The sequence below is a fragment of the Piliocolobus tephrosceles genome, chromosome 3 (assembly GCF_002776525.5).
Source record: "Piliocolobus tephrosceles isolate RC106 chromosome 3, ASM277652v3, whole genome shotgun sequence".
Classification (NCBI taxonomy): domain Eukaryota; kingdom Metazoa; phylum Chordata; class Mammalia; order Primates; family Cercopithecidae; genus Piliocolobus; species Piliocolobus tephrosceles.
Window position 1 is genome coordinate 138,257,672 of NC_045436.1, and position 18,258 is coordinate 138,275,929.

Below are 18,258 nucleotides of genomic sequence, written 5' to 3' on the forward strand. Positions count from 1 at the left end.
GGAGTGCTGGCATCGGGGTGATCTCAATGGCATTGGGACCCTGGGATCTTGGTCAAGAACTAGGGGGCAAAGAAGGAACACCAATGAGAAGCCTAGCTTGTTTTATAGCTTTACTGTGGGCTGGCTCACACCTAGTGAAGAAAGCAGAAGTGTATTTACCCTTTTCTTGTGTTCCTTAGCCCCTGACAAATACTGATTCAATGCACATTTGTAGGCTTTTGTAAAATGGAGATCGCACCCATAATGTATATGATGGTGCCATTCACAAAGTGCATATCAAGATTTGCACTCTCGGCTGGGTGCGGTGGCTCATGCCTGTAATCCCAGCACTTTGGGAGGCTAAGGTGGGCAGATCTCCTGAGGTCAGGGGTTTGAGACCAGCCTGGCCAACATGTCGAAACCCCGTCTCTACTAAAAATACAAAATTAGCCGGGTGAGGTGGCGCATTCCTGTAATCCCAGCTACTCGGGAAGCTGAGGCAGGAGAATTGCTTGAAACCAGGAGGCAGAGCTTGCAGTGAGCCTATGGTGTCACTGCAGTCCAGCCAGGGCAACAAAGCCAGGCTCCATTAAAAAAAAAAAAAAAAAAAAAGATTTTCGTTGTGCTTGCAAGACATGCATTCATGAAATTAGTACTTACTTGTAGTACAGTAGTAAATAGAATAGATCCTGGGTCAACCTGCCCAAGTTCTAATCCCAGCTCTGACCCTCATTCCCTCAGTGAACTTGGACAAATGTCTTATTTTTCTGTGCTTCTGTTTCCTTATTTGTATATTGGGGATGCGTAATAACACCTATTACTCATCCTGTTCTGAGAAATCAGTGAGGTGATGCATGTGTGGCACTAAGAGCAGTGCCTGGCGAACATAATTAACTGCATGTAGTAATTTTATGTTCTCCACATTCCTTAACTGTGTATCTTAACTTTATTTGAGAAAATATATTTGCTAACATCTCTGAGATAAGATTCAGGACAGGCAGGAAATACTGAAAAACAGTGTTATTTAAGTGATCCTTTCTTAGTCCTAGAAATATCTAATATATTTCAGGTGTCTTCTTTATACCAATAAACTTGCCTGAACGAATCCATATTTTATATGCTGAAGCTAAATCTTTCAAATACAAAACCTCTTCTTCAACATTTTCACTATTGAATTTGGTTACATATTAATGTATGAAGACAATTATATGACGATCAGTAATCTAAAAGATATTCAGTTTTAAGGTGACTTTCTGAGAGGAAGGTAAAATATTTTTATCTGAATGTTGAGTTCCCTTTTTCCGTTTTTATGTACAAAGATCTCTCCCTTAACATTATTTTACAGACCCTATTAGTTTCATTTGATCTCAATGGGTGGCATATCCCCTTATATTTTTGTAATCTGTAGAAGTATGAATGGGGTATTGTAAATGTGCTTGTTTGATCAAGGAGTTTTAAAAGCCCAGCTATTAGGTCCTTACAAGAGAAGAGACAGGGAGAGTAGGTAGAATGTGTCCTGAAACTTGAAACACCAGGATTCTATTCCTGCTTCTGCCAGTGGGAGCTGTTTGACCTCAAATCCGTCCTAGAATCTTCCTGGAACTATCTCATATGAAGGATTTGAATAAGGTATTGTTTAAGGTTTGTTGCATATCTAATATTCTGCGATTCTGTGATATCTTATTGGCCCTACATTTGTGAAGTGTATGCTTTGGTTTAACTGAACCGGGTATTTTCTTTCCCAGTTTCCTTAAAACTATTTGAAATGCCTTTAGCAATTGACCAGCCAGGGTGAGAGATGCAGCCTTTAGCTGTAAAGTAGAAACAATTACCTGGGTCTGTAAGGAAACAAGTGCATGGCCTTGACTTTGTTAGTATCCTCTCATCCACAGAGCTGTGGATCTAGGACTGTTTGATGGCATGTCAAGTGAATAAAGATAAGCTCCAGGGGCATCATTACTCATACTATTAACAGATAATTGTTTGCATTTTTTTATTTTGCATATGACAAACTAGAAATCTGAAAAGATAAATAACTGTACAAGGTCCAAGTTGCCACTTGTCTGTATAATGTTCCTTTTCTAGGGAGACTGGGGAAGTTAATAATGGAACAGCTTACTCTCTGCTGCTACTCAGACATGCTTGAATTTCTCAAAGGGAAGATAAAAGTACAAGAATAACATATTTTTGACCTACTTCTGCCTTTGCAATTTGAGGGCCTTCGTTTCCATGTTAATTTTTCCCTTTTGATATTAAATAGAGCTCTTTTAGGCTGACAACTGTATATTTTAGCCCAGTAAATATTAAACAAATTATTGATGAATGCTCCTACAAGAAATAGATGGTGTAGATCTAGCTATTTCTTCTAGAATCAAGACAATAGAGTGGCCAAAATCACTGTCATAGGACTGAATGTAAGAATTTAAGTTGCTGACTATAGTAAGTATAAATTACGATAATATCACAACACAGGGGCTAATTTTAATTTCACTATTATTTCAAAACCTATTCTGTAAGGACAATAATTTTCACCTTTCTCTCTTTTTTTTTAGTCACGGACTTCTGCCCTGTAGGTCCTTCTGTGAGGCTGCCAAAGAAGGCTGTGAATCAGTCCTGGGGATGGTGAATTACTCCTGGCCGGATTTCCTCAAATGCTCCCAGTTTAGAAACCATACTGAAAGCAGCAACGTCAGCAGAATTTGCTTCTCGCCTCAGCAGGAAAATGGAAAGCAATGTAGGTGTCTGTGTTTCATTTCATTTTTAGAAGATTGTATTTGAGTATGCCATTTATACAGGAATGGATATACATAATAAGTGTACAGTTTGATAAATTTTAACCAAGTAACAAGATCCATGTAACCAGAACCCGGACCAAGGAACAGAATATTAACAACATCCCCAGATATGCCTTCAAGCCCTCTGCCTGTCGTATCTCACTCTTCCAAAAGAAACCTCTATCCTTACTTCTATCACCTTAGATTTGCTTACTTCTGAACTTCATATAAATGCAAATCATACAATATGTAACTTTTTAAAACCTGTTACTCAGCATTATGTTTGCATTAAATTTGCTCAGCATTGTGTTCAAGAAATTAATTACATCTTCGTATTGTGGTTCATTCATTCTCATTGTTATATAGCATTCTAATATATGATTGAAACAAAATATATTTTTCCATTCCACTGTTGATGGACATTTGAGCGGTATCCAATTTTCAGCTATTATAGTGATGCTATTACAATTCTTGTACATGTCTTTTTTTTTTTTTTTTTCCTGGAGACAGAGACTTGCTTTGCCACCCAGGCTGGAGTACAGTGGCATGATCTCAGCTCACTGCAACTTCTGCCTTTTGGGTTCAAGCAATTCTCCTGCCTCAGCCTCCTGAGTAGCTGGGATTATAGACACACGGCATCACGCCCGGGTACTTTTTCTATTTTTAGTAGAGGCACGGTTTTGCCATGTTGGCCAGGCTGGTCTTGAACTCCTTACCTCGTGATCCACCCACCTCAGCCTCCCAAAGTGTTGGGATTACAGACATGAGCCACCATTCCTAGCCTCTTGTGCATGTCTTTAATTGAATATGGTTATATTTATTCAACAAAAAAGTTTTCTAAAGTAGTTGTACGAATTTATGCTCTTACTAGCTCCTTACGAAAGTTGCAGTTGCTCCAAATCCTTCCCAATCCTTAGCATTGTCAGTCTTTTTCATTTTAACAATTTTGATGGGAGTATTGTGAAATACCTGTCCAAATATTTTGCCTGTTTTTTGATGGTCTATCTTTTTGGCCTAAATTTGTAGCTTTGTATGAATTCTGGATACAAGTCATCTGTTGGATATATGTATTGTGAAGATCTCATGCCCTATGGCTTGCCTTTCTACTCTTATTAGCATCTATGATGGAATAGAAGGTCTTAATTTTAATGGGTCCATATTATCAATCTTTTCTTTGGTGTCTTTTTTTCCTGTGTCTTAAGAAATGCTTGCTTACCCCCAAACATAGAAGTTTTTCTCCTATGTTTCTTCTAGTATCTTAATTGTTTTGGCATTCAGTTTTACATCTACTATAATTCTGGAATTAATTTTTGTGCATGGTGAAAGGTAAAAGATAGGAATTAATTTTTTTCTATGTGTATATTCAATTGACTCACTGCCATTTAATTATTTAGCAGACAATATTTCCCTCTGCTCTGTAATATCACTGCTGCTATCAATCAAGTGAGTAATTACATGTATATCTATTTTTGAACCCTCTAATTGACAATAGAATTAAGACAATACCACACTATCTGGATTACTATAGTTTTATAGCATCTTTATATTGAATATTATATGTCCTCTATCTTTGTTCTTCTTAAAGATTGACTATTTTTGGCCCTTTGCATTTAATACAAATTTTAAAATCACTGCGTAATTTCCACAAATGCTGTTTTCGTTTTTGTTTTGTTTTAAAATTGGGACTGCATTAAATTTATAGATCAAATTCAGGAAAATTTCTTTACAACAGTGAGTTTTCCAACCATAACAATGATATACTATGGTAATATTTAAGTCAGTATTTTCAGTGAGGCATTTTAAAATTTCTCTCAATTACATGTTATAGGTTTAACCATAGAGATCTTGCACATCTTCCCTTAGATTTATTTGTGGTCTCTGGTGTTTTTGATGTTATTGTAAATTATATGTTTTTAAAAATTTTCCTTTATTTTCTGTTTTTATGTATCCAAGAAATTTGATATATCACTCAACACTTTTTATAGTTTGTCTGTAAATCCATTTGAATTTTCTAAGTACACAATCATGTCATCTAAAATAATGACAATTTATTTCCTTCTTTCCAGTCATTGTGCTTTCTGTTTCTTCTGTGTCAGAGAGAAGGTTTTCAATATTTCACCTTTAATTATGATGTTTGGTGAAGGGATTTTAGGATACTCTTGATCAAATTAAGGAAGCTCTTTCTATTTGTAGTTTGCTAACACTTTTAAAAAAATCCTAAATGGGTTTTGAATTTTGTTATTTTTTTCTATATCTATTAAGATGATGTATTGTTTTTCATATTATGCTGGTACATGTGCATAACGTGCAGGTTTGTTACATATGTATACTTGTGCCATGTTGGTGTGCTGCACCCATCAACTCGTCAGCACCCATCAATTCATCTTTTATATCAGGTATAACTCCCAGTGCAATCCCTCCCCCCTCCCCCCTCCCCATGATAGGCCCCGGTGTGTGATGTTCCCCTTCCCGAGTCCAAGTGATCTCATTGTTCAGTTCCCACCTATGAGTGAGAACATGCGGTGTTTGGTTTTCTCTTCTTGTGATAGTTTGCTAAGAATGATGGTTTCCAGCTGCATCCATGTCCCTACAAAGGACTCAAACTCATCCTTTTTTATGGCTGCATAGTATTCCATGGTGTATATGTGCCACATTTTCTTAATCCAGTCTATCACAGATGGACATTTGGGTTGATTCCAAGTCTTTGCTATTGTGAATAGTGCCGCAATAAACATACGTGTGCATGTATCTTTATAGCAGCATGATTTATAATCCTTTGGGTATATACCCAGTAGTGGGATGGCTGTGTCATATGGCACATCTAGTTCTAGATCCTCGAGGAATCGCCATACTGTTTTCCATAATGGTTGAACTAGTTTACAATCCCACCAACAGTGTAAAAGTGTTCCTATTTCTCCACATCCTCTCCAACACTTGTTGTTTCCTGACTTTTGAATGATTGCCATTCTAACTGGTGTGAGATGGTATCTCATTGTGGTTTTGATTTGCGAAATGCCAGCTTTATTGAGATCATTCACATACTATAAAATTCATCTGTTTGAAGTTTATAATTAAGTGGTTTAGTATACATACAGAATTGTACAACCATCATAATCATCTATAATAATTTCAGAATGTTTCATCACCCTAGAAAGAAACCTACACGCATTAGCAGTAAATTGCCATCCCTCTCCTCAGCCCCTGGTAAACACTGATTAACTTTGTTTCTATAAATATGACTATTTTGGACATTTAATATGAATGAAATCATACAGTATGGAACTCTTGTGACTGACTTCTTTCACATAGCAAAATATTTTCAGGGTTCATATATGCTGAAGCATGTATTATTAGTACTTCATTCATTTTTATTGACAATTGATACTCCATTGTAGGAATATACCACATTAAAAATCCATACATTAATTGAGGAATATTTGGACAGTTTTCACTTTTAGACTCTTATGAATAACGCTATCTGTATAATATTTGTGTATAAGATTTTGTGTTTTTGTGTGAACTTACAGTTTTAATTCTCTTGGCTATATACCTAGGAGTAGAATTGCTGTGACTAGTATTAACTCTATGTTTAACATTTTGAGGAAATGCCATTCCTACAAACAATGTATGAGGTCTCCAGTGTTTCCACATTTTCACCACACTTGTCTTTTTTGTTTATAGCTGTCCTAGTTGATGTGAAGTGGTATCCCATTGTCGTTTTGATTTGCAGTTTGCTAATGACTAATTATGTTGAGCAACATGTAATGTGCTTGTTAGTGTTAACCATTTGTATGTCTTATATTGAGAAATATCTATTCAAATACTTTGCTCATTTTAAAATTAGGTTGCCTCTTTAAATTGTTGAATTGCTAGAGTTCTTCATATATTCTGGATACAAGTGTGCCTTTTAAGATATATAATCTTCAAATATCTTCCTACATTCTTCAGGGGCTGTTTTCATTTTAACAACAGTTTTTGACTTTGAGGAAGTCCACTTTATCTGTCTTTTCTTTTGTTGCGTATGTAGTGTGTGTATTTTTAAAATTGGCTAATACAAGGTGACTAATTATTTATTCCTTTGTTTTCTTTTAAGATTTTAATAGATTTAGCTCTTATATTTAAGTCATTGATCCATTTTAAATGAACTTTTCTGTATGTTGTGAAGTAGGAGTTCAACTTCTTTCATTTGCATATGGAAATTCAGTTGTCCTAGTATGTATTGCTGAAGAGCTATTCTTTCCCCCTGAATGGACTTCGTGCCCCTTGTTAAAAAACAATTGGCCATAGATGTATGGGTTTATTTCTGGACTTTCAATTCTATTTTATTGATCTATCTATCTTTCTTGATTACCACAGTTTGCAATACATTTTGAAATTATGAAGTGTGTGTACTTTAACTTTTTAAGGTTTACTTTAGCTATCCTGGATACCTTGCATTTCTGTATACATTTTAGGATTAACTTGTCAATTTCTGAAAAAAAAGCAACTATAATTTTGATAAAGATTACATATGTAAATATACCATTCAATCTTTGCTAAAAGAGCTGGAATGGCTATACTAATATTAGATCAAATAGACTTTAAAACAAAATTGTTACCAGAAAAGAGGAGGGATTTTTTTAATGATAAAGGGTCAATTCATCAGGAAAACATAACACAGCACCAGAAATACTTAAATCTGACAGAACTGGAAGAAAAATAGACAATTCAACCATAATATTCCACTGTCAATAATGAGTAGAGCTAGGCAAAAGATTAAAAGGGAAATACAAGACTTATAAAGCACAATAAACCAATGAGCTCTAAGAGACATCTGTAGTATACACCACCCAACAATAGAGAATATATGTAACACAGATGCACCTAAAATTTTCCATTTTTAAACTTACAATCTATTTGTGTCTCTGAATATAAAGTATGTCTTTTACACACAATATATAATTTAATCATATATTTTTGTCTATGAGACAAATCTCTGCCTTTTGATTATAGTGTTTAATTCATTTGCACTTAACGTAATCATGATAAGTAAGTATTTGCATATGCCATTTTGAAATTTGCTTTCTCTATGACTTTTGTATTTCTTGATCCTTCATTACTGACATTTTTGTGTCAGAAATATTGGGGTATGCCATTTTAAATTTCTTGTTGCTTGGCTATTTTTTTAGTTATTCTTATTGCTTGCTCTGGAACTTAAAATTAACATCTTAAGTTTTAACAGTCTAGTTCAGATGAATCCCAACCGAATTTCAACAATATCTACACTTTGCCTCTGTATAGCTTTGTTTCTTCTTCCTTCTTTGTACTATTATTGTCATACAAATTACATCTTTTTATAATATAATCTCAACATAGGTTCATTGATTATGATTATAAATTATTTATTTATGCAGTTGTTTTTAAAAATCAGATAGGATAATAAAAATTTTATAGAAAAAATATATTTCTTTTGTCTTACTTTTACCTATTTAATTACCTCTACTTTTTATTTCTTCGTATGGATTCAAGTTACTGTACACTGTCCTTTTATTTTGTCCCAAAGGACTTCCTTTAGTACTTCCTACAGGGTGGTCCTGTTAATAGAAAATTCTCTCCACTTTTGTTTATCTGGGGATATCTTAATTTGTCTTTCATTTTGAAAGGATACTTTGCTGTATATAGAATTTTTGACAAAAAAAGTTTTGACACTTTTATTTTATTTTCAGCACTTTGAATATGTTATCCCACTTCCTTTTGGACTCCTGAGTTTGGATGAGAAGTCAGATGTTAACCTTTCTGAAGCTCCATTTTATCTGATGAGTTGCTTATCTCCTGGTGTTTTCAAAATTTTCTGTATCTGATTTTTGATAGATCAATTACAATGTGTCTAAGTGTAGATCCTTTAGAGTTTATTTGAATTTTTGTACTTCTTGGTTATGCAGTTTAATGTTTTTCTCCAAATTTAAGAAGTTTTCAGCTATTATATCTTCAAACATTCTTTCTGACCCATTCTTTTATCTCTTTCTGGGACTCCCATTATCAGTATGTTGGTACATCCTCCAAGTCATTAAGGACCTTTTAATTTTTCTTTGTTTTTTTCTCTCTGTTCCTTAGACTAGATAATCTCAGTTTACTTATCTTAAAGTTTGTGGATTTTCTCTTCTGCCTGATCAAGTCTGCCGTTAAGTCTTTCTAGTAAATTTTTAATTTCAGTTATTATATATTTTACTGCATAACTTCTAATATTTTAAAATAATCTGTATATCTTTATTAATATTTTGTATTTTTGGAGCCATTGCTCTTATACTTCCCTTTAGTTCTCTAGAAATGTGTTACTTAGTTCTTTGAATGTGTTGAAATAACTGATTTAAAAGTCTGTCCAGTAAATTCAATGTCTGAGCTTCCTCAGGAACAGTTTTTGTTGACTGTTCTTTACCCTATATATAGGCATATGTTCCAGTCTCTTTGGACATCTTGTAATTTTTTTGTTGAAAGTTGGACATTTTAAATAATATGAATAATATGAATAAGAATTCAACTCTGCAAGTTGAATTCTTCCTCCCAACAACATTTGTTGCTGTTTCTGTTTCTTGTTGCTTTAACTGTTGTTATTTATTTGTTCAATGAGTTCCCTGAACAAATTACGTTAAGTTTGTTCTCTGTCATGTCTGGCCACTGACGCTTTTGCCAAGATAGCAGCCTATCAACTAATGATTGGACAGAATTTCCTTAAATGCACTTAACGGGTATATATCCTAGTCTTTGCCAAGGGATTCTGTGCATATTAGGGTACATAGTCAGTATCGTAGCAGAGTCAATACTATAGCAGAGTCAATACTGTAGCAGTCAATACTATAGCAGAGTTTACAGCTCTGCCTTGTCCTTTAATTTCTGCTTGTACAGGGTCTCAAGTCTGCCACAGGTGAGATATTTGGGCCTTTCTGGGTTCTTCTTAGGTGTATGCATAGTCCTGCACATTCACAGGATCTTCTAGATTCTCAGCAATGTATTAGAGCTTTTCAAATTTTCCTACAGGAATTCCCCACATTTTTCTTTTAATTTTTATGTTTAGCTTCTTGTTTGCCCCGAGTGATATCCCCACCTCAGACAGTTGCAGTGTTAATTGGTTTTATATATATATATATATATATATATATATATATTTTTTTTTTTTTAGAAACACCCCGGGGAAAAGGCTTTGCACTGAGTAAGCTCTTATTCAGGTCAAATAATCACATTTGCTCTTAGGTGAGTTTCCAGGGAGCTAACAGACAAGAAAAATAATGACAATTCTTTGGTAATGGGGCATTGTGGAGAGCTCCAAGCATGTTCTGTCCCTTCTAGTGGCTGCTTGGCTGCTAATTTTCACAGCTGATGTAGTTGTGAGGTTATCTAGATCAATAACCATATCTTATCACCTGCTTTCTTAGACCATGCCTGATACTAAGTGCTAAAAGTGAAATTTTCTGGAAACAGTAACTGAGATGGAGTTTGGTGTCTGGAGTATTTATTAAGCTTCAACCTTTGTGTTAAGAGAGGGAGAGAAAGCAGAATTTGGAAGAAGGAGTTGAAATATGATCCAGGCCCACCAAAGCCTCAGCTAAATCCTTGGGGAGTTCTGGAATGTATTAGGCCTACAAGAGTTATCCCATGTTGAGCCAAAATAGTGGAGTCTATGTGTCTCCACGTCAATCAGTCATTGGATGTGGTCCTTCCTGGGAAGAGTGTGCCACTTAGTAAGGCAGATCTCTTCAGTGTTCCACAGCCGAGGCAAAACCCGAAGGATCTGACAACTAAAGGCGGTGGGCCAGCAAATGTAGCAATAGATTCTTTCTTGAAAGGTAGACATATATGGCCAGATGTCTATGGGCCAGACACATATGTGATTACATATATGTGCCACATATATGACTAGGCACATATGGTGCCAGATAGCCTTAATTTAATCAGAGACTAAGCTGATTTTGCCTCATTGTTATAAGACTCTATCTGGTTTTTCTCTGTTCTGAGAGTGTGGTTCTCTAGTTCTCAACCGAGTGTGGTTCTCGGTTCTCAACCGAGAAGCTGGGAGGCTTACTATATTCCCTTCCTCCTTGGGTAGTTCCAAATTTTATTTTATTTTCTTCTCAGAGCAATATAATTTCTGTAATTTCCGTTCTACTTTTCCGAAGTTTTCTGCTTAGTTCTTCAGCCTCCTGCCTTCTGTGGCAAATGCCTTGCAAAGGCAACCCTCCCTAAGTGGTAGATCTGCTTCTCTATGTTTCCCCCTTCACTGCCTACCTCGCTCCTTAGTATCTGGCTGCTTCAGCAACACCAAACTCTAATTTTTGTCTCTTTACCTTTGTGGAATTGCCAAAAGTTCTGCTGGCTTATCTTCTCTTTGCAGTGGTCACATGTGTAGCACCATGCCAAGAACTGGCAAGTTCCATGAGGGAAAAGGCATGCACAGATTGTAGACTCTTAGGGCATGTTCTCACTTATAGGTGGCAGCTAAATGATGAGAACACATGGACACATAGAGGGGAACAACTGATACAGGGGCCTACCAGAAAGTGGAGGGAAGGAGGAGAAAAAGGATCAGGAAAAATAATTAATGGGTACTAGGCTTAATAAGTGAGTGATCTGTACAACAAAACCCTATGACACAAGTTTACCTATATAACAAACTTGCACATGTACTTTTGAACTTAACTGGGATTACAGGCGTGAGCCACCATGCCCGGCCTTAAAATAAAACTTTAAAAAAGAATGTAGACTCTTTGTTCTATAGTTACCTTCTCTCTGGGACCTTGTCCACTCACATCTTAATTATCTCATCAGCTCTCAGATGCCTTCAAACAGATGTTTCTTGTGTTTTATCTGGCTTTTCCAGTTGTACTTGACCGGGGCATTGATCTGCTGCAAGTTACTACATCATGGCCAGAAATGGAAGTTTGTTTTCTTTTTCACACATTGTTTAGTAGAGGTCTGCTGCTAAATTAGGATTCCCTCCAAAAGATAGTATGTAACTAAAAGCCATTAGAAGGCTGAATGAGGCCGGGCGCGGTGGCTCAAGCCTGTAATCCCAGCACTTTGGGAGGCCGAGACGGGTGGATCACGAGGTCAGGAGATCGAGACCATCCTGGCTAGCACGGTGAAACCCGTCTCTACTAAAAATACAAAAAACTAGCCGGGCGAGGTGGTGGGCGCCTGTAGTCTCAGCTACTCGGGAGGCTGAGGCAGGAGAATGGCGTAAACCCGGGAGGCGGAGCTTGCAGTGAGCTGAGATCTGGCCACTGCACTCCAGCCTGGGCGACAGAGCGAGACTCCGTCTCAAAAAAAAAAAAAAAAAAAAAAAAAAAAAGAAGGCTGAATGAGTAAGACTGATAGAGAAGTCCTTTAAGTCTTTCTGTTTTAACTACGTTTTCTCCTGTTTTATAAGAATGCTTAGTCTTTATTAGTGATCATTTGGAAAATGTAACCCTTTGATACAGGATTTAAGAATTCACAGAGAAAACTTGAAAATCAAAAAATCATCAGTGTTATTTAACACTGTTGCTCAAAACATATCAGTTCTTGAAAATCAAAATAACATTATTAGTATCTTTTTTTTTTTCCAAGACGGAGTCTCTCTCTGTCGCTCAGGCTGGAGTGCAGTGGAGCGATCTCTGTTCACTGCAAGCTCCGCCTCCTGGGTTCACGCCATTCTCCTGTCTCAGCCTCTGGGGTAGCTGGGACTACAGGCGCCCGCCACCACACCCGGCTAATTTTTGTATTTTCAGTAGAGATGAGGTTTCACCGTGTTAGCCAGGATGATCTTGATCTCCTGACCTCGTGATCCGCCTGCCTCGGCCTCCCAAAGTGCTGGGATTATAGGTGTGAGCCACTGTGCCCAGCCCATTATTAGTATTTTTTAATAACAAACTAAAATGCCACTTAAAACGTTGGCTCTCCAGTATCAGAGGATATTGCAAATATTCTAATCTTGGAAAAGATTGATGATCTTGGAAAAAAATCTTATAAAGATTGATGAAACATTTATACTTAAAAATGTATGTTTAAAGAGAACAGAAATTTCCTACGTATACTCATCTGAGATCCTCTACTTGTCAGATAATCATTTTAGAATTGTTGATTGTAGAAATAATTCTCCAAAAATGCATCTGATAATTGGTGTTTGATGTAATATTTACCTAGAACTGAAAATAAGTATTCTGTCTCTTGCTTTATGGGTAAACAGGATGCTAGACATATTCATAGTTTGTGTGCTATAGAGAAAGCTACTGCCAGCTACAATCTTTGTATATGTGTAAGAATGTAATTTCTTGTATACACAGACATAGTTACTAAAAAGTGTAAGAATATATTGTATGCCAACCAGAAAAGTGTTCATTATATAATACAGTCTTAATCATGTAAGGGATTATGCTATAGAGCCACTTTATAAATACAACTAATGTAGTTTTTCTTTCATTTTTCATTCAGTATTGATTGAGCACTTTTTCTTTTCTAAGTGTCATTCCAGATACTCTGAAAAAGTGAAAGTAATTATGGCGGCCATAATTTTAATCTCTATCTGTCTAATGCCTTGGTTGTTAACTAGGGGTGCTTTTGCAGCCCCCATTTGGGAACATTTGGCAATGTCTGTAGACATTTTTGGTTGTCACAAGTGTGAGAACAGGGGGAGTTACTATTAACACCTTTTGGTAGAGGCAAGGTACGCTGCCAAACATCCTACAACACACATGCAGGACAGCCTCCCACAACAACAAATTATGTGGCCTAAAATGTTAGGAGTGCTGCTTTTGAGAAACCATGGTCTAAGGCTATATGTTTTGCAAAGTACTTTCTAACAGCAATAATATTAATAATAGTTTAACCTACTTCCTACCTTTAAGAGGTGTTAAACCTAATCTGTGATACCCATGTGTAAGAAACAGAATATTAAAACAACATTAATAACTACATGTAAACATGCTGTGATATAGAAAGTATAAAAGGACACAGGCTAAATGTCAATGAAATAGAGCAATGTCAATTACATAAACAAATCCTGAATATTTTAAAAGAGAAAGGCTCCTACTTAGCAAAGAGGATGGAAGAAAGTGTTCTGGTGGAGATGTTCGGGATTGTGGACTTGCTTTGGGTGTCAGGTTCCTACTTAGCTGATGAAATGAATGGTGACTAAAACTTGACTCTTGTCTCAATCGTCTCCTTCCAATTTGTGAAATCATTTGCCCACGGAAATAGTAATTCACCCCCTTTACATTATGTGCCCCGTTCTCCTTTCTGAAGTGCTTTCATAGCTGTTAGTTCAATTTGTTTCCAGAGTAAATCTCCAAGGTATTGTCATCTTTATTTTATAAAGTAAGAAACGGAGGTCAGGGAGGTCATTCCCAGCTTATTTTAAATCCAGTCCCCCAGGCTCCATCCTCCCCCAAATAGTCCACCATCCTGGGACCATCTTGAGATTTGATTATTAATCCTTTTTAATACCCACTGCTACAGCCCCCTTCTCACAAGAACTCTCACATGTCTGTCCAGAGTGAATCAAGCCAAAACCCACAACTTGTAACAGCTGCTTTTCCCAATGCATAGCTCTGTAAATTCGATTCATCGTCTCTTGATATCCTTTAAATCAGTCATAACTCCTAAGACATTTTGTTCCCATATAGAAGGACACACAGTTGTCTTATCCTTTCTATCTTATGTTGATACTAGGTCTTGTAAAGTAAATAGTGTGCTAAAGTGATAATGCTGTGGGAACTGTTCAGAGGTTTTAAAATAAACATTTGTGTGTTTCCATAGTTGAGATGTGAGAACTCAGGGGGCTAAAGTTCAGGACCCATCAATCATACTGAGCTTTCTGATGAATCCTTTACCTAGTCTGTAATCATATATGGAAAGTCGATTTTAAATGGTATTTCTTTGGGCCTGAGGGGATCTCTCTGCCATGAAAGAACTTCAGTTATTTATTAATTCATTTTGCTCTTCCTTTTTGTAGCACCTTATTTGCTCTGTCTAGCTTCGGTTGCTGCTAGCAACCAGTTCAGTGCACAAGCAGCAAAATTGTAGTTTCAGGATCCTGGTAAAATACACAGTCTGAATTTCTCCTATTGAATTGTGAGTTTATTTGGAAGAAATAATTTAATACTACTTCTTTGAGGTACTCACATCAATATTTTGCTAGAGATAGATGAGGTACTTACATGGATATTTTGCAAACAGCATCGTGAAGGTGCTGAGCATGTCTCTCAAGCCCTTTAAACCTCTATTGCTGCAACTTTACAATAGAAATAACAATACCTAAGTGGCAGAATTGTGTTATGGGCTAAATGGGATAATGTATTTGAGATAACTTTATTTGAGAGAAGCCACGTGCCCTGTGCAAATGTAAATCCTTCAATTCAACAGACATGTAGTAACTGTATTCTATGTACCAGGCAGTTTACCAGGAACTGGAGAAGTCACGAAGACAGGCATATTTTTAAGCAGTTCATAGGCCAGTGGAGAGATGGACATGGGATGCACAGACACAGACCCTGAGACAAGGAGTTGAGCTCACATGGTACATTTGGGAGAGACATGAGACAGTGGTGGGGTGGGAGTCACAGGAGTGGGAAGGGAAACAGGCCAATAAAGAGTAGATTACTGGCCAGGTGCGGTGGCTCACATCTGTAATCCCAGCACTTTGGGAGGCCAAGGAGGGTGGATCACTTGAGGTTAAGAGTTCGAGACCAGCCTGGCCAACATAGTGAAACCCCATCTCTACTAAAAATATAAAAAATTAGCTGGGCATGGTGGCATGTGCCTGTAATCCCAGCCTCCCAGGAGGCTGAGGCAGGAGAATCACTTGAGCCTGGGAGGTGGAGGTTGCAGTGAGCTGAGATGATGCCACTGCACTCCAGTATGGGAGATGGAGCAAAACTCCATCTCAAAAAAAAAAAAAAAAAGAAAAAAGAAAAAAAAAGAGTAGATTACTAAACCATCTACCATAGTGGGCAACTGGAGCAATCCCATGGGAAAATCTGGGAAATAGTGTACAACATGTGGTTTAGAATTAGTCTACTAGAGGGGCGAGGGAGCTGGAGTATGCACTTCCTTTAGTCTTTGAAACTGAGAGTATCTGGTATAGCCCATAAGTACAATGTCCTATAGGAGAAGAGATGTGGGATTGTGAAGGAGGGAGTATAAACTTGGCTGCCCCCTGCCTGCAATGGAAAGCTTTTGTCTCTGTTGGTTTCTTCTTCATTCGTAGCACTCTTTGCCTTTGGTTTCTAGCACATTGCTGTTCTCATCTGCCTCTCACTGCCCTGGCCACCCTCTAGTCTCCTTCCTTTTTCTACTGGCCCCTTAAATGTTGATATTCCACAGGATTCTATTTTCAACCTTCTTTTCTCAACATCTTACATGTTTTCTCTGGGAAATCTCTTATTTGCTTATAGCCACATATGCACTGATGATTCTTAAATCTGTCTATCATCCCCAATTTTATTCCACTTCCCTAAGCTTCAAACCTCCATTCCACTGTCCTTGCGTACACCTCGTAAGAAAAACTCCTTTGTTTCCACATCTCCAAGGGCCTCTACCTGTATGGCTATATCCTAGAGTAGTTCTCAGTAGTTTTTGACCTCCAACAACATTTGCTACATTTTTTTTTTTTTTTTTTTGAGTTGGAGTCTTGTTCTGTCACCCAGGCTGAAGTGTAGTGGTGCAATCTTGGCTGACTGCAACCTCTACCTCCAGGTTCAAGCAGTTCTCCTGCCTCAGCCTCCCAAGTAGCTGAGACTACAGGTGCGTGCCACCACACTCAGCTAATTTTTGTTTTATTGGTAGAGATGGGGTTTCACCATGTTGGCCAGGCTGGTCTCAAACTCCTGACCTTGTGATCCGCCTGCCTCAGCCTCCCAAAGTACTGGGATTACAGGCGTGAGCCACCGTACCTGGCCAGCATTTGCTACATTTAATCACTCCCTCCTACCTGATAAACTCTTCACCTGACTTCCAATTGGGTTTTCCTCTTTCTTTGGCCACTTATTCTAGTCTCCTTTGTGTTTGCTCCTCATTTCTCTCACCTGAAAACACTGGAGTGCCCCAGGCCTTCGGTCTCTCTCCTTTTGTGATCTAATTCAGGCTCATGGCTTTAAATACCACTGGTACACTGATAAGTACAAATGCTGATCTCTAGCCCACATCCCTCCTCCGACCTCTGGACCTGCATGCATATGTATGCTTGCAGCATGGACACACCCACACACACACACACACACAAATTTGCCTCCTATTTGTTTCTATTTGAGTTTCTAAAAGGCATGTCAAACGAAACAGGTACAAAACCAGTCTGATATTGTCCATGCACTTTCTCTTCTCCCAGTTTTTCCCACCTTAGTCAATAACAATGTAGTTCTTCCAGTTGTTCTAGTTAAAAACTTGGGGTCATCCTTGACTCTTCTTTTTCTCTTTCATACCATATCTGATTTGTCTGCAAATCTTAGTGGTTCAACTGTCAAAATACATGCGTGATCCAACCAGTGCTCACTATCTCCACAACCACTGGTCCCAGCTCACTTGGATTTGTGCCTGGATTATCCTTCCACCCTCATTATTGGCTTCCTTGCTGCCTCCCTCTGCCCCTTTGGGCTATTATTGCCTCTTCCTTGATGCTTCCCTATGCACACAGAATAGAAAGGGATCTTTTAAACTTTCACATCTATTCTCTCTAAGTTTCCTAAGGCTTTCCCTCTCACTCGGTATAAAAGCCCTTGGTCTTTACAGCTGTCAGGCCTTCATCAGTATTGCTGCATTGCACAACTGCAGGAGAATGCCCGTCATATAGAAGTCAATGTGAATAGTAAAACGGGAGAGTTCCCTGACTCCCCTCTCAGGACATGCAACAGGGGTGTCTCATGTGTGGTCACCCTGCAGCTCAAACCCCTAGTGGGAGCATGCAGACAGGCAGGTGCAGAGGCCTGCAAGAGTCCTTTTGGGCTCCAGCCCCACGGCAGTGTCTTGGGGTGGGTGTCTCTGGCTCCTAAAGCCCAAGTGGGCAAGCTTTTTTTTTTTTGTTTTTAAGATGGAGTCTCACTCTGTCGCCCAGGCTGGAGTGCTGTGGCACAATCTCAGCTCACTGCAACCTCCGACTTCCCGGGTTCATGCAATTCTCCTGCCTCAGCCTCCCGAGTAGCTGGGACTATAGGCATGTGCCACCATGCCCGGCTAATTTTTGTATTTTTGGTACAGATGGGGTTTCACCATATTGGCCAGGCTGGTCTCGGACTCCTGACCTTGTGATCCACCCGCCTCGGCCTCCCAAAGGGCTGATTACAGGCGTGAGCCGTGCCCAGCCTGCAAGCTCTTTTAAATTTGCCTTCTGTAGAGGGCTTGTGTGTTAATCAACTCAGTGGACCCTCTGCCTTATCTTAAGGGGAGGGAACCAGCGTGACAGCCTTCTGTACCCCAAGTTCTTGCCCAGTGTACTGGAAGAATTAGATCACATGTGAGCTCCAAGGATGAGTGCAAGGTTTTATTGAGTGGTGGAGGTGGCTCT

The 18,258-nt window shown here is 38.1% G+C and overlaps 1 protein-coding gene across 4 annotated transcripts in view; it reads left to right on the top strand.

The window, feature by feature from the left end:
- Window positions 1-18,258, top strand: part of CORIN (corin, serine peptidase) — a 209,900-nt gene that overhangs the window by 61,997 nt on the left and 129,645 nt on the right. For all 4 annotated transcript variants that reach the window (XM_026455813.1, XM_023224528.3, XM_023224529.3 and 1 more), the window contains one exon: window positions 2,532-2,713. In XM_026455813.1, the coding sequence (XP_026311598.1) occupies window positions 2,532-2,713 (182 nt within the window). The remainder of the gene's footprint in view (window positions 1-2,531; window positions 2,714-18,258) is intronic.